The sequence below is a fragment of the Amblyomma mixtum genome, chromosome 9, assembly GCF_055824585.1.
Source record: "Amblyomma mixtum isolate Tamu chromosome 9, ASM5582458v1, whole genome shotgun sequence".
Taxonomy (NCBI): domain Eukaryota; kingdom Metazoa; phylum Arthropoda; class Arachnida; order Ixodida; family Ixodidae; genus Amblyomma; species Amblyomma mixtum.
The window spans coordinates 77,815,474-77,840,731 of record NC_143020.1 but is presented as its reverse complement, the minus strand read 5'-3'; the positions used below and the strand labels follow the sequence as shown (position 1 = coordinate 77,840,731).

At 43.6% G+C, this 25,258-nt stretch overlaps 1 protein-coding gene across 2 annotated transcripts in view; it reads left to right on the top strand.

Moving 5' to 3' along the window:
• Positions 1–22,864, top strand: part of LOC149329803 (fibronectin-like) — a 42,070-nt gene extending 19,206 nt beyond the window's left edge. Inside the window, exons 5-15 of one of the 2 annotated variants that reach the window (XM_089560469.1) lie at positions 5,883–6,155; positions 7,102–7,377; positions 9,536–9,829; positions 10,911–11,186; positions 13,559–13,861; positions 14,973–15,257; positions 17,410–17,712; positions 18,362–18,625; positions 19,310–19,594; positions 21,103–21,220; positions 22,701–22,864. In XM_089560469.1, the coding sequence (XP_089416595.1) occupies positions 5,883–6,155; positions 7,102–7,377; positions 9,536–9,829; positions 10,911–11,186; positions 13,559–13,861; positions 14,973–15,257; positions 17,410–17,712; positions 18,362–18,625; positions 19,310–19,594; positions 21,103–21,220; positions 22,701–22,737 (2,714 nt within the window). In that variant the 3' untranslated portion in view covers positions 22,738–22,864. The remainder of the gene's footprint in view (positions 1–5,882; positions 6,156–7,101; positions 7,378–9,535; positions 9,830–10,910; positions 11,187–13,558; positions 13,862–14,972; positions 15,258–17,409; positions 17,713–18,361; positions 18,626–19,309; positions 19,595–21,102; positions 21,221–22,700) is intronic. The other variant, XM_089560470.1, reaches the window with a different exon arrangement.
• The last annotated feature ends 2,394 nt before the right edge of the window (positions 22,865–25,258 follow it).

Here is a 25,258-nt window from a genome sequence, read left to right as displayed (position 1 = left end):
TAGGATTTCGCTGTAATATATCTTTAATATGAGCTCTTGCATTACATTGCTTTCCCAACCGAATGAGCGCCACGCTTCCTAATCAGGAAGCCTTAACAAGTATCTCTCTCCTCTACTTCGCAAAGGAATGGATAGAAGCGGACTCAGTGGCTGGAAATCACAACTAATGGGAAATGTTCCACCTTCACTACGAAAGTTTTTGGACTGCAAAGACCATACATTTTTTTTTTAAATTTAACTCATCGCAGTTAAGGTCAAACTTATTTAAGGCTGAGTTCAATGTAGTTTAGTACATGAGTCCAGATTAACAATTCTTTTCACAGACCAGGATTGCCTATAAATCTGAAAGGCTGACTGAAATAATATAAAACATAAGGGGAACAAGAAGCTGTGGGTTTTCGGGTAGTCTGATTTAAGAAATAGTTATGTGAGCAAAACACTATCAAAATTTAGTTTACAGCCGCTCATCCAACTATGCGTGAAAAAGAGCGCGCTGATTTCAACCTAATTAACAAAACGTCAATTATCAGACTTAACACTTCCCCTCTTCCATCTTTGCGAGCGATATTAACGAGTGCTCTTTAATTTTTAATTCAGTGCATGGAGCTTGGTGCGTCAATGGTAAACGCACTCGGAGTCCACGGAGGCGAAATGCAAGACGCTTATTTGCTGTTTGATCTCAGTGCACAGTAAAAAACCTCAGGTGCTATAATACAATACGCATTCCTTCGCTTCGGCATTGCTAATAACCGCCAATGTGTCCCATCGGGATGTTAAGCCCTACATACCCTATTGATTCCTGCAATGCAACTTGTGCTTTCTATTATGGTGTTGGCGTGAAATGTGCGATGACCGTAGTTGGGTGTGCTGCGCGTCCTTTCTTCAGGCTTTCGTTAGGATTACCGGCATGACTTGCTGTGGGCTCATTAGATTACATTAGAAATCTGCTGGAACAGGAATAAACTAAATTTGCTGATATTCGGTCTGATGCGCACCGCAGGTAAACAGTTTGTTTAGCTGAGCTAAACCCAACAGCCTGCACATGGAGTGTTGAAGTACAGAAGTAAATTTATATAATTTTTTTTTTCAGGGGAATTAGGAATTCATAGCCAAATGTATTGAGAGAACCTCAGTGCGTGACATCTTGGTTGGTATTAACGCGAGATCGCTAAAGGTTGCGTTCAGCGGAATACCCGACGCCATTTTAGTGAGTGCCGAGGAACCCAGGATTGGTTGATTGGGTGGTGTCGTCGGAACCACATACCTCGCGTAGGTTATGCAAACATCTGACAACACCCAAAGGTGTAACAATGATGACGTCACTACAAAATTTCTCTTTGGTCTACGGGATCGTGATGTCAATCACCCATCATTACTTAATGCCTGTGAGGAAAGAAAAAGCATTTGTGCGGAAAAGAATGGTGGTCAAGCCGGACTCGAACCGCTGCCCCTTTTGTTGTGAACCAGCCGCGCTAATCTTCGACCGCTGAGGAACGTACAGGTGCGGTCAAAAGTAAACGGAGCACGCAACTGTCTTCGAATATTTTTCACGCGTCACCTAATTGAAATTTCCAGCAGTGGTACGCGCATACCGGTAGAGGAGGATGGTGGGCTTTCTTGTAGACAAACAACGCTTCTTCATTACCAATAGAAAAAGCATGATTGCACTTCGAACGCAATAGCGTGCTCCGTTTACTTATGGCCGCGCCTGTACGTTCGACTTGAATAATGGGAGGCCTTCTGTGTGCTGTGGTTGATAAATAAAAAAAAACAGAAATTAAATTAGAAAAAATAAATAAACAAAAGACTCCATCTCTACGAAGTGATACCCAAAGAGGACCCAAGGCCGGTGAAGCGACGCATTCAGTGTATCGCTTCACACCGTTAAGCAAGAGCGTAAAATTTGAGTTTCTTCACAGGACGTTAGCTTCCTCGGGACATGTTTAATATTGCTTATTACACTGAACCTCTGATTAGTCCAACTTAACTGCGAGAAAATTCATACTTTATATTTGGTGCCCTTGTAATATTGTCACGTTGTAGTGACGGCGGTCCAGTGGTCAGGAAGACACCAGCCAGTATTCGAAACGAAGCTCTTTACTTGGGCTGACTTGCGCCCGCAAAATACCTTAATCACTCGGCGGCGGCGTAAGCAACAAGCGTGCTCGTCGGTCGTCGAACTACGAAATGTCCGCCGCTCGCGGCATCGCTCAATTTAAAGCCGGCAAGGAAACTTCCAGACAACAAGACAAGATCATCTACAGAAATCTGGAAAAACCTAGATGCAGCCTTTCATGGCTGCGATCAATGGAGATTAGTGTGGTCGCTTCTCGCGCCACGAACAAAAGTGATAACAATCCTTTCCTGCAGCCTTGAGCGTGAACGAACAAACAATACAATGATACGTGCCATTACCCCCCTTCCAAAGAAGCATCGTCTCGATGCTTTAAAGTGAAAATTAAACACGGAGAGTGCTTCGAGAATAGAGTCCTTTAGCGTTCCTAATAATGTGTAAGGGCAGCGGTAAAAGCTTCAAGTCTGGCCGTGTCGTCGTCGTCGTCGGTGTTGTCGTCGGTGTTGTCGCAGTTTTTGTCGTCGTATTTGTCGTCGTATTTGTCGTCGTAGGGGTCGTCGTCGTCGTAGGGATCGTCGTCGTCGTAGGGATCGTCGTCGTCGTAGGGATTGTCGTCGTAGTAGGGATCGTCGTCGTCGTAGGGTTCGTCGTCGTCGTAGGGGGCATGGTCTTCTGTTTTCGTCGATGGAGGATCTTATTAGTTCTTGCGCTCAGAAGCAACCTCACCTCCAGAGGCTGCTTGTTTCACCTTCGGGGGCTGGGGAAGCGTCCACGCACTGCGTAGCCTCGGCTAGGAGATACTTAGCGCGGTGACGATGGCGACAGAGAACGCGATAGGCGGCTCGGTGATGAGTATCCTTCACGACGCAAAAAATCCTCGATTTCGGCTGGTCGCTGGCCGGGTCGGGGTCGTGGGGCGTCGTAAGGGAACCCTCGAATGCCCATTCTCCTGTGTGGGCAGTACCGAAGAATGTGACCGGCTTCTCCGCAGTGGAAGCATTGTGGGCGGCGCTGGTCGGGTGTTCTCCACTCGACGCATTTCCTCGGCCGTGTACGACGCTCGTAGGACGGGCGAGTTGGGGCGAGAAGGCGGGCTCCAGCGCAGCTGGCTTAGGGCGTTAGGGGCTTGGGTCCCGTCGTCGAGGTACAGGACGGCGCACTGCTGCGGCGTAAGTCATGGCTGGAGGCTCCAGAGACTCCAGAGGCTGCGTGGTGGATTGGAGTCAGGTCCTCCGGTGAATAACTCAAAGCGCTGGCATCACGACTTGCAGGGGTTGTCCGGTACCTGGAAGACTACCCAGCACCTCCACCAGATGTCACGTTGTAGTGACGGTGGTCCAGTGGTCAGGAAGACACCAGCCAGTCTTGGAAACGAAGCTCTTTATTTGGGCTGACTTGCGCCCGCAAAATAACTGAATCACTCGGCGGCGGCGTAAGCAACAAGCGTGCTCGTCGGTCGTCGAACTACGAAATGTCCGCCGCTCGCGGCAACGCTCAATTTAAAGCCGGCAAGGAAACTTCCAGATAACAAGACGAGATCATCTACAGAAATCTGGAAAAACCTAGATTCAGCCTTTCATGGCTGCGATCAATCGAGATTAGTGTGGTCGCTTCTCACGCCACGAACAAGTGATAACAACCCTTTCCTGCAGCCTTGAGCGTGAACGAACAAACAGTACAATGATACGTGGCAATATAAATAAAGACCATTCACTTCGCAGTTCATACAGTGCGTTTAATTGTTTTTATAAATTCTCAACATAAAATTAGGCTAAACAGAGAGACTGCGCTGGTACCCCAACCCGGCTGATCTGCGTCGATACGGAATAGTTACAGCACTTCAGCAGAAATTTGGCTTTGGAAACAGGCGTGTTTTTCTAGCATTCAAAATAAAATAAATAGTGCTTTACAAATCCACGGTCTAACTTAACAGCAATACCAGCAGAAAGAAGCAAGTGAATTTCTGTCCGAAACACATATCCGCAAGGCTTTGAAGCACAACACGAACTAAGTTCGCAAGTATGCCTCACAAACACGCAATAAAGCAAGGAGACGTTCATCTTCCAGTTGTGCACGTCCGAAAATTTGAAACACGAGCGCTAAGACGTCATGCAAAGTTCAAAAAATTCAGGGGCAATTTGACAGTCTAAAGTGGGTAGAAGCGGAAGCGTTTTCCGCACCACCTTCGCTGTTTCTGTGGCACTGGTGGCATCACATATAATTGAGTACTAATTACTAAGTGATGACAAATCGCTAATTTATGGTTAATTACTGATTAATGGCTGAATACTAATTAACTTCTAATTAATGACGCTTAATCTTCGCCTTTAGGAGTCGAACGCGACAGCGTGTTGTTGCGCTGCCAGGGTGTCCACGGAACGCCACCACTCGTTCGGCGCGATGCCTCACCCTTTGAACGCAATGCTTTTTTGAGGAAAGGAAATGGCGCAGTAATTCTCTGTCATCTCGGTGTACACCTGAACCGCACCGTAGAGGAAGGGAGGAAGTGGGAGTGAAAGAAGATAGATAAAGAGGAGCCGTAATGAAGAAAATGAAAATTGTATTTGAGGAAAGGAAATTACGCAGTAACTGTCTCACAAAATTCAGGGGGGCACTTTTTTGACCTGAAGTGTGGTCACTGATGTGTGGTTAAGATGTTAAGCTTCGCCCCTAAGAGTGGAACGCGACAGCGTCTTGCAACGCTGCCAAGGAGTCCATAGAACGCCATCGCCCATTCGGTTCTAGGCCTCGCTCGTCGGTAAATTGGCTTTTGAGGAAAGGAAATGTATCTGTCTCTCATTTGTCGGTGGACACCTAAACCTCGCCGGAAGGGAATGGAGGAGGATGAGAGTGAGTGAAGACACCGTATTCACTAGACGCGCCTTTGTTCATTCCAAACCATCGAGCTGGCATGGCGGAGTGGATAGCGTGCTCGTCTCTCACGCCGAAGACCGGGGTTCGATTCCTGAGCTCGAGCAATTTCTTAATCGGTTTTAATTATTTATATGGCCTGACTAGTAAAGCTAATTAGGCTAATTAGTAATTAAGCAATTAACTAAGCTCTGTCACACTTACTTGGAGCATCACTATACGGTCCCTTCAATTGGTTGCATGGTTACTAGCCTAAGTACAATTGGCCCCGTTTGAAATTTGCGCACTGTGACGTCACGACCGTTTCCACCAATTGAAAAGCGTGACATTTTCTGTCGACAACTGCTGCTTACAACGATGAGGCATTAAAGGCTTCCGCCTTAAAAGAGGAAACGGTCCCAGAGTGATTAGAGGTAACTTGTTGGACAGAAATCCAGACGCGTTCACTCGGGCAAGCTTGCTTTAGATGAATCGAGAGCAAAAGCAACGCAGCTGATTGATGCTGTGTACACCGAGGAATCTGGTTCCAAAAATTGTAACCTTTATCTTCCACAAGAGTATGGCCTCCGCCACTCAAGAACAGGTGAAATGATTCCTCTTTGTTATTTTTTTTCTACAGCCCTCTTTTATCGGGGAGGATTGCAAAGAATTAGAGTCTTAGGTTTAGCTATTCGAAATTCCTTTGTCATGCATTCCTGGAGTAACAGAGCCGAATTAAATGGGGCTTTTGGTGGACGTCATGTGTACATTTACTCTGAATCGCGTCTAAACACTTTTTACGAACACGCAGCGGAGCGGCAAGCCCGGTCACAGTAGACAGCATCGGTCCTGTCAGCTCGTTCCGTTCTTTGCAGCTGCGCTATTTCTCTTTAAACAGTTGTGCCAACTAGGTCGTTTTTCTTTTTTAGTCCAACTAGTTTTGTTACTATATTTTCAGTGCCTCCAACAAATCTGACGGTCACTCTCTCTTGTGACGGCAACGTTGATGCAACCTGGCAGTACAAGCAGCAAAGCTTTATTGACGGCTTCAAAACTCAACTGTGTTACAAAAATGGATTGGGTTGTCACAACAAGACACTCCATGAATCATCTAGGAATGTCACTTATGTGGTGACAGAGCCAAACAAGGCGTTCAACATTTCTGTCCGGGCTTACTATGGCGCATACAACAGCGACGCAGATCAAGTCACCTTCACTTCTTTCCCTCATCGTAAGTACGGCTAAGGCTGTTGAAAAACCGTCGAAACACAGCCTTAATTTGTAAATGAATTATAGTGGGGATCCTGTGATCCTGAAGTGGCCATGTGATGACATGAAGGAATCAAGCGACCATGAAGGAAATTACTTTTTCGAGTATGGGCATTCGTGAAGCTGGTTTTTCGCTGCTTATGACGCAGGAAGCCCATCGTGGCCAACCTGGAGCACGAGATGGGGCTAAGATAATTTCTTAGCTGAAATTTTTCTCGTTTTATTCAATCTACCTCATCAATCTAACCTTTCTATAATACTTGAAAAAGTTCAAAACCGCGCTATCCGTTTTATTTATTGTGACTACTCTTACTATACTAGCGTGTCCTCTTTAAAATCCAGAGCATCCTTGCCTAACCTTGAAACTAGAAGAAAAATAACTCGACTATGCCTATTCCACAAGTTCTGTCATTCACCTTTAGGATCATCTATCATATCAACAGCTCATCGTCCTTCTAGCCGCAACAACCACATCAAGACCGTATACCCACCCGCTGCAAGAACAACATCTCATTTCCGTTCTTTTTTTGTCATATCATCTCGGGACTGGAACGATCTGCCGCCGGAAGCCGTACTCATCGTCAACTGCATCGACTTCAAAAAAAAGATTGAGGCCATCCTTATGTAATCAGCAATCTTTATGTATCCTGTAATCTTTATGTATCCTGTAATCTTTATGTATCCTGTAATCTTTATGTATCCTGATCTTTATGTACTCTGTAATCTTTATATAATCTGCATGTAATCCGCCCATCCCTCATGTAATGCCCCACAACCGGGGCCTTTGAGGTAATAAATAAATAAATAAATAAATAAATGCTGTAGCTCTTAACATACATTCGCTTGTTGTTCACGAAGGAAGGTTTCAAAATGAATAATGCAATATACTGCCGCTTTTTATCTTTTAGCACCCAGTCTGGAGGACCTCGTTGTTCGTGGCATAAGCCCCACGGAAGTGCAGGCTACTTGGAGCGAGGAATGGAGCTACGATATTGAATTCGTCATCTGTCCGGAGCTGACGCAGTGCAAAACCCAGAAAGTTCCCGGAGGTCTATTGCAATACACCTTCACCGACCTCGAACCCGAGACTAATTACTCTGTGAGCGCTCAGGCGGAGTTTTCAGCGCAGAACAAAACATGCAAGGGCCATAAACAGGAACGTGTGGCAGCCACCTTCCAGCTAGGTGAGTGCGTATTCGGCATTTTTAATTGCGCGTATTTCTACGGCGGTAAAAGGTCATGTCTTTCGTGAGGTAGTTTCTTCAACACCCATGGCACATTTCTTCTCTCATAAGAGTGTGCTAAACATTTGGTTTCCGAATGTCGGTGGACCATTCAAGAAGCAAAAAGTATTTGTGGTGAATGGTCATCTGCCGTCTATAACTAAACTCAAGGCAGCATTCCAGTGTCATTCAAAGCCTACTCGGCGTCAGTGCATTACAAAAAAGAAAATGCAAGTGACCTAGGCAGAGTTCTACCCCAACGTGAACAACTCCGTGGCTTTGTTGCGGGATCTTTGTTCCTAGAGAGCACGGGGCTACTTCCTGAGGGGGTCACTGCCACCTGTTTCACGAAAGAAATAACGATGCTTGCTTCTAGTTTCTTTACCTAGTCCAGGTTGCGCTTTTCACCACCGTAACTCTGCAGTGAAAGTATGAACCAAGTGTAAAATATGCAATTTATTAAAACATTCTCCAGTTGTTAATGCGACTGTGCAACAGAAGACTGGAAAAAAAAACTGTAAAAACTATTCAGCCCAGCAAGCATCCATCGCTATTATTCAAAAGGAAACCAAAAACTAAACTTTTCTGAGTCGATACATGACAGGTGATCACAGGTGTGTGGCACCTTCGCCACCACACACGAAATATTTATAGAGAATGCCAAAAACGTTCAGCATATGTGTTTAAATGATATTATTTTTATAACTGGGAATACTGTGCCGAGGTGCGCTGCAAAGCCGTGTTAGGATACTGCTTCTTGTGTGCCTTGGTTTTTCACCCATTTGAGTTTACCTCGTCGTTAACTATAGGAGACGAATGCGCAAATTCAGAAGAATATTGTGCCAAAATATGCAAAAATAACATTGATAAGCATTCACGAACATATTCAGCTCCTCATTCCACCTCATGTGGAAATTTTTGCAAAAGCTCCCCGGCCAACGCGCCCGCGGTCGGAGTCGTATCGGGATCGTGGTCGGTTAAGTGGCTCCGCGAGTTGTCATTTGACCATATGCTCACTAAAGTCCGGGCCAGTTGGCACGCTAACTTTTTCGAAAAGGTTGCAGTAAGTACACGTAATTGAAACCGCCCATTACATACTTTTTCAATTCTGCACTTCTGGCGTAGGTAAATTGTGCCCTGTTCCTACATGAAGCGAACTAACACGCGAGTCGTCTACGTAAGAAGAGCGTAAATAATTCCGCGAATAAAATACCCTTTCAGGTACTCTATTGCAACCAGAGTTTGTGACTCAGGGATCTAACTTGCATCATCGGGGTGTGACACTGAAGCCTTGAATGATACTGTGGGTTTCATTGTTTGAGTGAGCGACTAAGTTCAAAACCACGAGAGGATTTAAACAGTGCATTCGGCACTTGCGAGATTATGGCACAATACGGCACGTTTTGTTTTCAAACGAAGTCAGTCTTGCGTAGTCAACTCCCGGGAGTTGGAGGAAATCGGCGTCTGGTTGCCGCTGCATTCACTGCCGTTCTTACTTTCCTTCACTGGTATTTTGAACGCGACCCAAAGAGCCGATGCAAAGAAAAATCATCCTGTTAAGCGTAGCTTTCGGGCAACGCTGATAATTACTGCCTCACTTAAGGGGCAGATGATCCGCACTAATCAGAGCGATGAAGTTAGAGCGTCACAGACGAAATATTAGCTGAGCAATCCTTAATTTAAGCTGAACCCTTTCTGTTATCCGTCGCGTTTCTGACTCATAGGCGAGTACCGGTAAGGTAAACCTGTTATCTTTTCTGTTGAGGGATATTGTTAAACTGCCGTTCATGATAGGTGTAACTTCAAGAGACAGCAAGCGGGCAGAGTTGGTCAGATAAGGAACGCGGGTCAAAGAGATCCTAACGAAATCAAAAGAATGAAATGGATGTTTGCTGGGCGTGTAATGCGAAGGCGAGATAACCGATGGTTCTTAAGAGTAAGAACGGATACGAATAGAAGGCAAGCGCAGCAGGTAGTTAGGTGAGCAGATTAGATTAAGAAGCTTGCGAAAGATAGGGTTAACTGGACAGATATGAGAGAGGCATTTGACCTTCAGTGGGACTAGTTACGCTGATTATAAGTCAAGTCGCTCGCTTAACAATTCCTTTGTTTTTTACAGAGCCTCCAAGAAACCTAACTGCCGACGTGCTTTGCACAAACGAAGCGCGCGTCACGTGGATGTACGATAACCAAGAATCTCTGACTGGATTTTTGGCCACACTTTGCTTTGGAAGCGAGCCACAGCATTGCACAAACAAGACACTTTCGAATACACAGAGAAGTCACTCATTTCCTCTGCCTGAATTCAACGCAGCTTACGACGTAACAGTCCGGGCTTATCACACAGATCATAAATCCAAGAAGAAGAGCTTCAGCCAACCAGCTGACACCAACTTCACGTCATATCCAAAGTGTAAGCATATTTTGGTAGGACTCAAACGCTGTGCACACGTTATGGTACCCTTTGCTTCAATGTTTTTACATCAGATGTTCGTAATTTGCTCTTCGAAGCGTAGAATCTAAATAACCAGTATTTGAAGCCGTATTAATCTGTCTCGGTGTTTTATAGACAACGTTGTACTCGTGGGGAAGTGTCTATTATTATCTGGTGTTTTTCTTCATGGTTTTCAAAAGTTCAGTAGTTGATGTATAATTCCCATTGTTCGTTTAACAATGACAACCAAGCCAGCTTTCGCGTTTCCCCTCGATCGGCATGTTTTTTGTTTTTTTTTTGTTTTTTTTACTAAATTACACATCATACGCTGAAGCACATGAAGTTCTAGCAACTTGTCCACTTGACGCAACTGCGTATCTCGGAACTTTCGGGTTCTGGTATTGAAACCGCAACGGAAATAAATTTTCAGGGTACAAAAAACGGAATTCTAGTTCGGTGCAAGCGCTGGTTTGATACAAATTACCAAATGCGTTAGAGGTCATGATAAGTGCCAAAGGGCAGACGCCAAAGCTATTGTGGCAATTCAACATCATTGCCGCATTTTGAAAGCAATTGATCGTCTAAGGAGTGTCATGAAACCTTATTTTGTTGAAACAACAAACATAATCACCGACGTTCGAGCAAACGAAGTTAACTGTGGACACTTGCCTGTCACGAATGCGAAGGTTTATTTTGGTAGCTGGAGTTTTGGAACGCACAGCCACGCGGAATTGACTTAATGGATGAATAAATTGAAGTTCAACCAAAGTTTATTCAATTTTAATACTAGTCATCACGCTTTATTTTTCAGCGTTTAGTAAGAAGTAGTAATGCGATATTTGTGTCGACACAAAGAGTTCTTTATAATTAACGATACTTCGCCCCTCCCTTCGGGTGCATACTTTGCTTTCCATTAGACCGGAAGAACCTGCGTCTACCAAAATGCACTCACCAATGAACTAGGCAGATTGCAGTGTTTATGATTCTGTTTTCTTGATTATTTCAGCACCGTATTTATAAGTGAGCGCCGGAGATTAAACTTTTTTTTTTCCTTTTTCAGTGCCCGAACTCTCTGGCGTTACCGTCACTGGCGTCAGCAATACTGAGCTGCTAGTAGCATGGCAGGACAAATGGTCCGGCGACATATACTTCACCATTTGCTCCACTCCAACGGAATGCCGCAACGAGACGGCTGAAGGAACTGAACACAAGCGCACTTTCGATGGACTCCACCCGAATACAACTTACACTGTCAGCATAAAGACAGGAGCCACACTGGAGAACAGAACGTGCTTCGGCCCTGTGAAAAAGGCCTCGGCTTCTACATTCGTGACGCGTGAGTTCTTGAATATGCAAAAGCATGAGAACTTCTGGAGAGTGAAAAATTTGACTGAGTTTATACGGTAATAATAATGGAGTAATTACTCATCTTAATCCACCGAAGCTCAGCCATACAGCTAAAAAGGACAGCTATTCAGCTTGCTTAGAAATTTTGTAGCAACAGAAAAAATTGTCCTGTTCGCGGTTCGAACCCGGGACGACCGCTAACCTACTCCTAACCTAATTATCATTGCGGGGTTCTCCTAAACATTTGACCAACACTGTTCCTCTTTCAGGCTGTCGCCCTGCCATATACTAGCCGTCCCGGTTAACCAAATTTTTCTTGAACCACGTAATTTCTATGGAAGGTGTGTAGCCTTTCTTTATAGCCGTATGCCTGCACTTCTGCGCATGACAGTGACTAGTTACTCCGTTATTAGAAATGTACTCCAGCTTGGGGGAGCCTAAGAGTTTGACGATCATAGTGTAATAATTTAGGCTCTCCTTTTTTTCATTGCCAGTGTATCCTGTTGTTAGTTGCACTGCAAAGCTTTGTTGTCTCTTATTTTTACATGTCTAGAGACTTTAATGCGCGAAGTTGGAGAGGAGAAATAATACAAACTCTGCCACTGCTACAACAAATGAAATATCAAAATATAGATTATAAAAGCTTGAAAAGGTGTTGCTGCCTTCATTCAATAATTGAGAAACGTGGATTACAAGGGAGATAAAAAGAAGGCAGGCGGTGCAGTACTATAGGAGAGCTCAAAAAGTGAGCGCGCCTCAGCGATCTTCCTTTGACTCGCGCCGCGTTGAAACACGCGTGAGCGTGACACGAAGGTGCTGGAAACAAGGTTTCCTTGTATTGACCTCTACTTAAATCATCAAAGCAAGCAAATGTAATTAGCTGCTCATCATTATGTTTTTTTTAGCTTTAGCATGACGCGTTATGAAAATACATATTTCGACTGCTGATCTGAATTTTTTTCTCTTGTAAAGCCTCAATCTTGGCACTCGTTTTGAAATTTCTGCTAGACAAAGTGCACACATGAAACCTGTTAGACAAGCCTTTGAGATAGTTCGGTATTTCAGGCTTGTCGGTCAAATAAAAAGAAAAGATTTTAGCTTGATGTACACTATTCGATATCCAATTTACTTCCAGCGCCAGGCAGATAATGAAGATGCACATAAGATAGCTTGTTCTAGGAAAATGCAAAAATAATTCGCACCTAGGAAAGGAACGTCGTCCATTTAGGAAAAGTGCAAAGAAAGGAGAGACGGAACACACAACACAAGCGATGAAGCCAAGACATGTCCCGTTTCAATGGCAATGATCCAACCTCAGGACAAATTGAGCTAGTTGTTAAAAGCATATCATTTTTTAAGCGAAGGTGCTTGCCTCGAGAAAAAGGCGGAGTGCACCTACCACTTTCTGAAGTATACATGCTAACTGTTACGAAATTTCAGGTGCAAATTTAGTGTATATTATCTCTCAACACCTACAGTTTTAACAGGCGAGGTTGTGACTGATTTTTATGTTCGTCTGTCAATTTTCTCATTTCACTACGAGGCGCCCCTGCTTGGTGAAAACTCTGTAAACCATCGAAAAGCCGGATAGCTACCCAAATCGCGCGGCAGCACTCGCAAATCATTGTTATCAGCGCAAGGACTCATATCCGCCTAAATGTAGAGAAGACAGTGCAAGCGGTGTGCTTTGTCTTCCGGTGTCCTCCGGCACCGAGTACGTGGATTGCAGTCCAACGATGTAATTTTGCCAGTCGCTCTCTCCTCTTTGCGGCGGTACCCGGCAGAGTGCTACTGAGCACTAAGTGTGCATAGTTGAATACAAATTAATAATTTGACTCGCACATTAACGGTTAACGTAGCATTCTACGCTTCGTAGCGAGTAATATATTCTCCCCCATGTATGAGTTCCGACCCGGACGCCACAGTTGTTTGGCGTAGCTATCCTCAGTCGCAGCTCGCCTCGAACTAAGACATATCTGGGCTGGTTTCATGCTCTTGAAGCTCTATTAGTATTTACAGCACTCATTGCATCTACATGAACCATTACTTTGGGACAAGATAAAAACTTCATTTTAACGCAACTTCTTGCTATCTTTTTTGTGACCTTGGTTTAAGCGTCGTCAGGTGTACTTACGACTAAAAATACGCAGTAAAACAATAGCTATCATCTGTTACTAAACGGTTCCTTTTTCGGCGAAAATCATGAAAATAGACGCAGGTTCACAATTTATTCGAGAAGAGGTTTACAAGTCTACAATGTTGTAATTTCACATTCAGGTATAACTCTGAAAGTACTTCGAAAGTATAATTCACTGCTGTAACGATTCCTCGTAAACAGACAATTTTTTCGGTTTATTTCAGCTCCGGGAAAAGTTCAGAATCTTAAGGGCGGTATTATTAATGGTACGCTACTTGAAGCCAGCTGGGACGCCCCCGAAGACCAAAAACAACCTTCCGGCTACACTGTCCAGTGCTATGATTCCGCTACGCATTATAACCAGTCCGAAGACATTACCGGGAGCAAGAAATCAAACCAAGTGTCTTTCACTCTGCACGAGTTAAGAGCAACATTCAACTGTTCTGTGCGTGCGTTCAACAAGGACACAGCCGGCCGCCATGTTTACGGAGCGCCGGAAAGCTTTGACGTCACAACTGACGGCATAGGTAAGTGGAATGAAAAATAAACTAGAGCTAGAATTTGTCAATGAGATTTTCTGAATCGGGACGTGTAATAAGGAACTATTAATTTGAAATGTTGCGCCGCATTTCATGGGTAAAAATTAGTGCACCATCAAAACTTTAAGGTGTCCTGTTTGTCTGAGTTGTGAACGTTTTCGGGTTGCGCTAATTTTTCCCCAAGAAAACAAAGCCCCATCTAGCCAAGCCAAAAGTTATATTCTAGCGTTCGCCTCGCATGCGGCAGGTGCCGGGTTCGATCCCCAGTGCTTCCGGGTACCCGCTGGTTAAGCGATGGGTACAAGCTATCTCCTGCCAAGTGCTCTTTTTAAGGTGAAATAGTTGGGGAATGGATAGTTGACTCCACCTTGAGTAGAAGAAACAACCTAGTGACATGGCGCTATGTGGCCACAGATGCCCTTTTGGCATAAAATTATATCATCATCATCACTTTAGTGCTCTCATTCGCCATATGAAAACAAATCCAAACCCCTAATAGCGCCGTATCCCTATTAAGCAGAGAAAGCCACTCTAACCAATTATAGCCCCCTTTCGAGATCAAGTTCGCTGCATACAACTAAGTTGTTTGTTTTTGTTAGTAGGTGTTTCTTACGTCGACTTATACCTTCAAGCAAGTGCCATTGCATTAAGATCCCCCTGCTCAATTTTTTGTGAAGGTAATCCAGGCTTAATAGAGCAGAATGTTGGGCCAGTTGGTGTAGCGACATATTCAAGAAAACTTTGCGCTCGTGTGTGTGTACGTGTTTCTCCCTTCCGTCTTGTGTTATTCTGCCCAAAGTTTTCTTGAGTAATCCAGGCTATCAATAAATACATACAATAAGCACTCTTTCCAGCGCATCAAGCAAAGTTTAAGAGCTGAATAAGACGTATATCTTACCTTGAAATGCGAAAGTGAGTTTGTGATAAGACGTATATCCCTACCTCTTTATTCCCGATATTTTTCATTATTCGATGGCTACTTGAGACTTTACTCTGTGTCCGACTCTACCCCTTGTCGATGCGAAAATATTAATTTCGCAGCTCCAAACATTGCGCATTCAATCCTTGCAGTTCCTGACTGCACTCGCCCTTTTTACAGATGCTCCGAAGGACGTAACACTTGTGGCATCCACGGCTACCAGCTTCACTTTCAGGTGGTTAGCAGATCCCAATGCTACCAAATGTGAGGTTGAAGTTCGCCGTGAAGATCTTTACGAGGAATCGTTCGGACGTATCGAAGCTTGCGGCGAGAGCGTGAACGGAACTGTGACTCACAACGTGACAGATTTGGACCCCTGGACCCCCTACAACGTTTCCATGAAAAACTGCCGTGATACTTTCTGTGGCGAGCCATTTTTCGCGGTCAGGACTACCGATGTTGCTGGTAAGGCAGGCTTGTTGATCTACAACCTAGCTGAATTAATTAGAGGACCTTGATATATTCGCAGATACAGTATTCAATATAATACTCTTCCAAAAACCTTCCTTGTAGGCGTAAATGTATCTTGGGCTGTTGCGTGTAGTTAACATGTCAGTGCGTTTTATGTGACATTTAATTTATTTTTTGTTTACCCCGTGGACCACCTTGCTAAAGAGCAGACTAGGGCAGCGCCTCCCGGCATGATTTCTGTGTCTTGAAGGAGAATTAAGTTAGTTTTCGAGAGCAAATGGTTCTTTCACTTTCTTACTAACCTCGTGCTTGTACATAATGCTCTCCGCGCAACCTCCAAATTTAATCAGTTTTTTATTATTTTTCTTTAATTTTCTTACTTTGTTTCATACCTTACCTCGCATTGTTCTCTTTCTACATCTAGTGTAAAAAATGCATACCAAATTGCGATTTATCGTTCTTTCTTTTTCTTTTTATATTCGTAGCATGCAACGAGGCGTCTCTCATAGCCTGAGTTGCTTTGAGACGCTAAACCCCAATAAATCAGTCAAAAGCATGCAACGTGAACAAGTGTTTAAAACATGACACATAGTGCTAGAATGAACCTTAGGCATTCTTTTTGGGGCCACTTCACGCAGGATGGAGTAAATCACAATACTTTCCAACTTCCTAATAAAAATTGTTACAATCTAAAAAGGGTTCGACTTCATAAACTTTAAAAAAACTTGAAATCTCAAAACGCCCCATAAATGGTTTCTTTTCTTCGAGGCAGCCATTTCCCATCTGTTTCCTGTGAGCTGACAGCAAAGCTACTGTAGCCCGAGCTAGCCGCCTTTCCATTTCTTTGAGGATTGCACTTCGCCCGCGCTCTTGTAGTCGTGCCTCTTATCGCGGCGCGGTGCAGTCCGAGGCAACCAAGTGGTTATCGTGGCACGGTGGAGTTCGAGGTGACCAAGTTGTTATCAGCACGGCAACGACGCTGCTATTACTTTCACCTTTCCGTCTTTGCGGACGGGACGTTGAAAAGCATGGGAGTGTTTGCGTCACCTTCCATCTCAACTACGCCAAAAAGGCTGACCCGCAGCGCTTCGTATACTAAACTCTAGCAACCTGTTCCTACGGCTAGCAATGCAAAGCACTGAAGTAAAAGCACGATCTTGTGCTGCGGATGCTCGCCTCGTAGTATATAGACCACTAGAAGGCCGGTGAGAAGATTTGATAGGCACCTCGAACTAAAATACGCTTTTTGATGAAGCGCCCGATTTGTGCCTGCGCATGTGCTCATTAATTCATTGTTCTCCCTCAAGTAGCTTCCTTCACTGCTCTAAAGTTTATTTCTCCAAAATATACAGAATCTCATCCTGTAATCTGCAAGCTTGCCGGCATTGCACTGTCCTAAGGTCACCGTGTACATTTTACGTACTGATTTTAAACGCAGACTTCATTGAGACCAGTCATGCGGGACCCTAGCAGATTATCAGCCGTGAATAATATTCAAGATTAGAGGACAGAATGTGTACCCTCCTATAGAGAATAAACACCGTCAGGTCTCTGTGCTCCTGTGTTTGAAATGTCAAGGCCGTGGTGACGGATTTTGTTAGAGTATAAGTTTTTATTTCATAAAAAAGTTCTGTCTACACTCCCACCGTGGCGGCCGCATTTTGAAGGTGCTGATGGAGATGCCAGTGCATGGTAAATGACACTAACGTGTTGAAAATAATCCGAAACAATCCACTGCCATGTTCCTCATAGCACGCACGCAGCATTATCAGGTTGAACTGAACAGAGCATACCGTATCTTGTCGCAGTCTCGTTATGTTGTTATTGTACCATATCCCGTAAGAGCTCTTTTCGAAAACACCTTGCAACAAACCAATACATCTCCTCCCTTTTCAAAAGCAAAGTATCGACGCCATTGTGCGCACTAGACTCTGACAGGCACGCACACGTAGAGATTAAAGAGTTCATGCATAAGTCTTTCGCACGCGCCTGACACACTCAAAATGTAAAGCGATTCTAGAGCTGTGAGAAGCATTATGTGACCTTTAAGCAAGGCATGCAGCAGTTCAATTACATTAATTGTTCAGTTGCATTAATTGTTGTTCTTACCCCCATGTCTGACGCGCTTTCTTCATTCCTTTTTCAGCGCCTTCGGTGGTACGAAACTTTAGTTACGCCATTAAAAACGATGTTAAGGCTCACTTCACCTGGGAAGCGCCTGAACACCGCAATGGACCCCTAGATGGCTACAGCCTACGAATCTCCGACGAGGACAAACACGAAATGAAGCTGGTTAATATTCCCCCAAACAAAACCGATACCACAGTGGATCTGGAATCTGAGTTTCATCTGTTCAACGTGTCTATAGCAGCGTTCAACTACGATAACACCACCAATGCAACACTCTACGGTTCTGAATCTGAACTCGCATTCGAAACCTTTGGAAAAGGTGAGTGTATGTCATGAGGTGCGTCTGAACAAAAATATAATTTCCTTTCTCACTTACCCCACTCTACGTTCGTCGACAGGCAAAACAAGTATACACGAGGTTTATGCATGCAGAGCATCAATCTGCACATGATTAAAGGCGGAGCTTACCATAAAGGGAATGGCATCCTAAACATGAGACATGAACTTAAGTTAATCTCATCAAGCTGGTGGTCTCTCTTCGTTCTGCGTTACTGTTTACGGCTGATAACATGCCTATGCCTGGAACACACAAGAAAGTAGCACTGCTGTCGTTTAGGAAAATCTCCCTTCACTGATGTGAATAGCAAGCGAGTACACAGCAACAATTCAAATTAAGTCCTTCATAGCAGTGGCTTTTTCCGCATGTATAAACGCATTCCTACGCATCTATACAGTTCTAGAGTATGTAAATTAGTCTAAATGAACAAGAACGGAGCCCTTCACTACGGCGTCCCTCATAGCCTGAGTCGCTTTAAGACGTTAAACCTCAATAAACCAAACCAAACCGGAGAGATCACAGCACAAAAAAGGCTATGGAAATGAAGCAGAGAGGAAAAAGAATTACGGCAAACTCTCTACCCTGTACACAAAATCTAACACGATTTTGTGTTCATGCTTCTTTATTATAGGTCCTATGCCTCCACGTCCAAAGGTCGAAGATGTCAAGGAGAACAGCGTTCTTCTGTACTGGGAGGAGCCGGAAGACCCCAGGTTCAACATTACCGGCTTTGAAGTGATGGTCACCGGTCAAGCTCCGTTCGAAACGACAGCACGGAATGTCACCATCGAGCATTTGAGTGCATGGACAAACTACGAAGTTAATGTCTCCTCGTGTACGAACAAAACCCATTGTGGGCAGGACAGGCACTTCGCTTTCAGGACTGACTTTGGAGGTAAGACGAAATATAGCATGCTTAGCAAATCATGACTGAGCGGTAAAGGAGACCTCCACTTAAAGCCTGTATAAAATTTTTTTGAGGTGTAAACGCTTAGGCGGCTGTTTTCAGGAATGCGTACTTTTCAAAACCAGCACAGTGTAGAGAGGTTTGTGCGTAATAAATCGAAAGGCCCGACTCGGAATTTAGAGGTGCTAATTGTGAGAACCCTCCGACCTCATAGCAATTCTAACAACTATTTCCTGGTTGAAAAGCAAACCATTACAACTTTAGGTCAATAGCAACGCATCACTATAAAACTTTTCTGAAAATACTGAAAGAATATTCAGGAAACATTCACTGGAGGTTCGTAAGCATACATCGGAGCTAAGCAAGAGAAAGGACATTAAAAATAAAAAAGAGTAGTTACAGGCTCACCACTTTGCTTCTGTGTCTTTCTTGTTGCCTGGGGTTAGAAAAGCTCGTTACTCATCAAATAATTTCCTCAGAAAATAAAGCGAAACGCTTATGTGTTCTACGAAGGCGCTGCAGAGTTCAATCAGCGTTGTAATATGATGATACTGAGAAATCAGTTAATGTCACGAAAGCGTGGACAGCATGTGACTGGGGCATTCATCAAGCCGCAACTTCCCCCTCTGCCTAGCCATGTCAGAAGTGAGCGCGGCTGTTCTTTGATTCCAGAACCCTCAGAGCCACAGGATTTCAAGGCGCCATCTGCTGGCATGCACTGGATGCTGGTGCAATGGCAAAAGCCAAAGGTCCTCAACGGACCACTGAGTGGATACAATTTGACCTTCAGTCACGGCGGGAGCCGGACAAACGCTATAACCACGGAATTGTCCTACAACGCTACTGGTTTGGTTCCTGGAACAAACTACGAGGTGTCCGTCTACGCCTTCAACGAAGTGGAATCGGTCATCAAGCATGGCCCTGCTGTGACTCTCCAGGCGTCGACTCAAGCAGACAGTTAGTACCATGTGAAACTATAAGTAGTTTGGTAGAAGGTGCTATATCACCTGTTGGTGATTGAAATCCAGCGGATAAAAATGACCCCAGGAGCTAGTATCATGACCAGCTCAAAAACGAGAGAAATAACTTTACTGTTGATGGACTGTTCATCGCTTCTCTCCCACATCGCGAGCGTAAGAGGTATAACCGAGCGGCCACCGACAGCTCTCAAGCTAAACACAACTCTAATTTTGAAAACCAAGCATGGCACTGAATTGCCAGCCGAAATTTTAAATATCTTGTTGAGAAACGCGCCGAAAAATTCACTATAAATTTAGCTTTCACATCGGCCAAGCTTAGGCTAAAGTAGGATGCAACTTGAAAAAACAACAGTTGCTAACACTGGGCTGCGGTCCGCGGCGTCTTGTATTACTCCGCTGGCCAGTTGCAACAGTAAACGAAATCAGCTTTTTAATGCTTGACTTCATCATACAATCCGAGTATCAAAATCCTAGAGCTCATAATTTTTTTTCTTGTGATAAGCTCCTCGTTTAGGTAACATGAAACGTTTAAGCAGCGAACTACGTTTTTGTTGTGGAGGAATTCTGTGCGCGGAGGCTGAATGCGGGCTGAGCTTCACTGCAGACTTAAGTTGTATCCTACTATAGTGGAAAAACCAAATCTTGAATTTTGTAAGAATTTCGTCATCATGCAAAGGTTTCCGCATCATGTCGCTTCTCTGCTTAATGACTAGTCAGTTGTAAGGCTATGCGTACCGAGAACTTTATATAGGAAAAACACGAACACAGGTACCAATCTACTGTTCTGATTGTTTTTGGGTACGATGACGGAACGTTCCTACTGCGTCGTAGACCGCACAGTAATAATGGCTGTCAATAAATTAGGCATTTTGAGAACGCCTGCTTTAAATATTGTAGTTACGGTTGCAAAATCTTCATTATTGATCAGGTTTTGAATTTTCCAAAATTTCCAGTGGCTTAATACGCTGCCCTTCGCTTCTGACTTTGAGTTTCAGTCACTGGATGGTACTATAATGTCCTGGCCTGTGAGAAAAAAACTATACAACAACTTTTCATAAGAGCGTCTATGAAATGTAGGAAAAATGATAATCGGTGTTGTTGTTTGAGGTACTTCACTAAGTCTATGCTATAGTGCGACCCTCGACGAACGCCGTTTTAACGCCCAGTAAAAAGTTTGAAAGCTCGAAATAGGTTCACACAGGAGGATGGACATAAAAACTCACAGCATTTGAAGGCTAGTATTTAGATGCTTCAAATATATGTTCACATGGCTAAAACAAACAGCTATTGTATCAAATACATTGATTTTGAATTACAAGACGGTTTCTGCTCCACAGAGTGAATACACGCTTCTTGCAACGACCACAGTAAGAACCATTAAACTTAAGGTATTTTCTACGTAGGAGTTTCTTTGCGAGTGCGAATAGTCCGGTGTAAACGGGTGTCTTTGACCACTGTTTTCAAAATATTTTTTCTTGTTTACAGCGCCCTCACAAGCAGGTGCTTCTACAGCAACAATTGTCCTGGCAGTGCTCATCCCCATCATCTTTCTCCTCCTTATCGCTGCCTTCTTCCTGTACAAGAAGTACAAAATCAGGACAGGGTGAGTTCAATCACCAACTCTTATTATATGGCTGATTGAGTCGTAACCGCGAAGCAGCACTGTCAGTAGAGGTTTTTCATTTAAAAGTTATTAAGGACACTTCAATGCAATCCCCGCAGGTTGATTTTACAGCAGGGCAGACTTTGTGTTTGTGTTTTAGTGCGACAAAAGGAATATTAACCAACAAAACTTTGTTATTCTTAGTTTTAGTGCACATGTTTAAATGGTGAAGTGAAAAACCACGAAAAGCGAGCTGTTTTCAAAATTAAAGAATTGGCAGGATGGTTCGGTGTATTCAACGTGAAAAAAAAAACAGGATTTGAAAGCTCTTCAACTTGTCTTTACCGCCTTGGACGTCGATGAAATAGCAACGCTTGAAATAAATACAGACATGGTTTTTATAATTTATTGCATAGAATATTTTTACTTGATTCCCGCGATGATATCGCGCGCAGGGACACCGTTTTAAGGGAGTGCAATGCGTCAAGGCCAGCTTAACGCGCTATCGAAAGCGTTTATTTGAAGTTCAGTGTTTGCGGTCTCGATGCCTATTCTAAAATGTTCTCAATAGGGCTGATTTCCACGTTCAAAGCCTGCAATTTTGCAATAAAATGTTGCACCCTACAACAGCAAAATAATATTGTTTATTTGATTTTACTTAAGTACTATAAGGTGAGTGTGTGCCGCCTGGGTGGCACAATGGTTATGGCGCTCGGCTGCTCACTGGAAGGACGCGGGTTCGACAGTGACAACTCCGGGGCGACTCGGTCTGCCCGAGATGGATAGCGCGCTTGGACCATAGCACCAACGACAGATGGCAGTGGTGTACACCTGCAAAAACATGCTTTCGCACAGTATTTCGTGCTTAGCCATGCTAAACCGCATACAGTTTTTTTTTGTAGAGTTGCACACGAGGAGGAACGTTCAACCTGTCGTTAAATTTCCTCAAAGCATTATAGTTTCTGCCCTTCATGGTTTTCTGAAACTGGCTCTAACTTCAAAAAAGATGTGGTTGTTTTACTATGCCTCTTCGTTTCTTTTTTCGTTAGCTACCAAGGTAAGATGTGTCCGACGACATTTTCCGCATCTTGCTCATAATGCGCAGGAATGTCCATGCTTAAACTGGAGTTTCAGAACTGTCATTATCTTTACCTAAATATACAACCCGAGAGTGTCGGCTACGTGTCCTTTGCAGAAGGCAAGCTGCAAAAAAATATAAAACGACGAATCTTAAGCATTGCAGTAAATGTGCTTCTTGTGCTTCTAAACAGCAAAGGCAGGAATCTGCGTTACCTGTTTGCATTATTGCCCTACAAGACAAAGCTGGAATATTTTAGTTAACCAAAAGGTTTGGCCGACCTCTTCTCTCATAATCGTAGAATCACTCTCATAGAAGGTTTGGCTTATATTCATGTGATCTCACTGCAGGAAATCCAGTAGGCTTCTAGCGAAATAATTGTGTTTTCCTTTTTTTTCACAGAGAAAGGACACCTCTGACGAGCGCAGTAGATTCCTAGGACGCTGGCCGTTCCACCGGATGCCAAAACGTTGAATATTAAGAGCTGCTAATGAGAACAGATGTGTGTGAAAAGTTTGAATGAATGAAAAATAAACTGAATTTTTCGCGTGTTCTTGAAAAACGTGGTTGCTTTTGTTGGTCTGCTTTCTCAACTGCCTACGCCACTCCCCCAGCAAATGGAGAGGGGACGAACAATTGATATCGATAGCTGTATTCCTTAACTTATCTCTTTTACCTATTTAGTTAGTGTGACCACTGATTTATGTGGTCAATTTCGCTCACTTCTAGTCCTTGTGGTGGCGGCCCATTTGGCCTAGGAACTGGTTAGCAAATGGACGGCGCACAAACGGGTTACAGAACAATAAATTGTTGCCGCAGTTTTACACGTACAAACTCCTTACAACTATTTTTTAATAAAATTTCAACAATTTTTCGTAAATATGCTTCGTCTTCTAACGCCTTCCCTTGTGGAGTGCTCGGCCAGTCACATTATTAAATTTGTAAACATAAAATTGAAGACGGCCCTGGAAGATCACGGCTTTGAGCAGGTATAAAACAATCTTGAAAACCTTTTCGCTACCTCTTCGTCGAAAGAAAGCTGGTTTTAATGTGCTTGTTGTTCTTCAGCCGCGTAGCCGTGTTCCACTCCACGCGACAATTTTATTAGAAGCGGAGCTTTCAAAATGGAAGAGGATGCTGGGAAAGCGGAACTTGTAGCACTTACGGAATACACCACGACACTTTCTCTTGCAAGCCATAAATGTTGTGATAAATTCTCTGGAAAAAAATTCAGTTTTAATGCGGATGGTATTGATTAGCGCAGTCCCGGCCGACTTCTCGCGGCTTCATGGGCCAAAGCTGTGAGGCTGAGTACTTTTCTTCGTTTTATGAGTAGAATAGGCTTAAATCACACTCTACAGACCTGGTTTGCACTCTATTTTACTAAGCGTCCTAAATTTCTTACGCAGAAATCCACGAAGCTGAAACGTTTTTCTGTAACAATATATATATTTATTATTGTAATTCAATATTCTAAATTCATCTTTTATGCTATGCGGCTAAAATTACTATGATTATTGGGTCCATGTAATAACGGAACGCATGTTCCGACTGGCTGGCATCATACCTACGTGGCTAACGATATCTATATATAATGCACTTTTTTACTCTAAAATCTGTTACTGCATCCTCGTCTGGGGTACTACAACTTCCTGTAATTCCGAAAAATTCATTCACATGCAAAAGAAAGCACTGAGAGCAATTGAAGGATATCACGGCCGACTACAAAACCTGCCATCAGTGCCACTATTGATCAAACACGGCATTCTGAAGGCAGATCAGATATACTTCTTCCGACTGTTCCAATATATTCACAAAAACCGACTGTACGCTTCCATTTCTGACAATTCCTCCACAACGTACCACTTCCGAAAGCAAAGAAAACTGGTTCCTAAAATCGGGTCCTATTACGGTACACAGACACTACGCTACCAAGTTCCTACCACCATAAATAATTTACCGCCACCTCTTGAATTCAATTCTTCCGCATCTTGGTCGAATAAGAACCTTAAACATTACTTAATAAGCAGTAACATTCAATTTCTATAATACTTCACTCAAGATTTCCTTACAGTTACTGTGTGTATTCTGTGAATCATGCTACTTTGTTTGATGATTATGTATTCTGATCAGTAAATCTTGGCTGTGTTTCCTGCTCTTCCTCTGTGAACTTTATATAGAAAAGTGTGTGTTGCAAATTTTTTTTGTGCATTATTGTGTTACAACCTGCATATGCGTCATGTTTTTTCCTAGCTTGTATTACAAGTAAGATTTTTTCAATCGTTTTACTTCTGCCACTGCATCGCCAACCGTGTATGGGTGCTGAGGCCTTCGTCAGGCAAGTCAGCCTTTTGCCTCAGCTCCTCTTTCCATGGAAAGCAATAAACTGAATTGAATTGAATTTAACGCATGGTGTATTTTTCTACGGCACAGGGATATATTTCCTTAAATGGAAGAAATTCACAGCCATACACTTCGCTGGCTCATGCATACAAACATAAGCCACACCGGCTGTATGCTGTCGCCGAAAGCAGTAAGGAAAAAGTGGTATAGATTTAACGCAATTAAACCAAGTAGACGTGCGAAAGCGTCTGCTTAATATTCTATGCAGGGGACACGTAAGCTCAGCCTTAAGGATATGACACGAAAGATTTAGAGGGTTAATACCAAGATATGAAAAACTAGTCACTCCGCACTTTTACCATTCGTAGATCGTGGAGAGTTCTGATGCCACTGCCAACGCACTAGCGAAGCGGTTAAACGATGCGCCACCGCACTGGCAGGTGGCTTTTATCAAAGCCACCGGTAGAGAATAAGCAACCCATGTTGCTCTTCGGGAGCAACCTCTTACGACCAATCATGAATTTAACTGCCACTTGCCATGGCGGTCAGTTTGCTCACAATCCGTTGGGCAGATTAATATGGTGCTACAATCTTATCAGTCTTATGTTAGCTAGGTG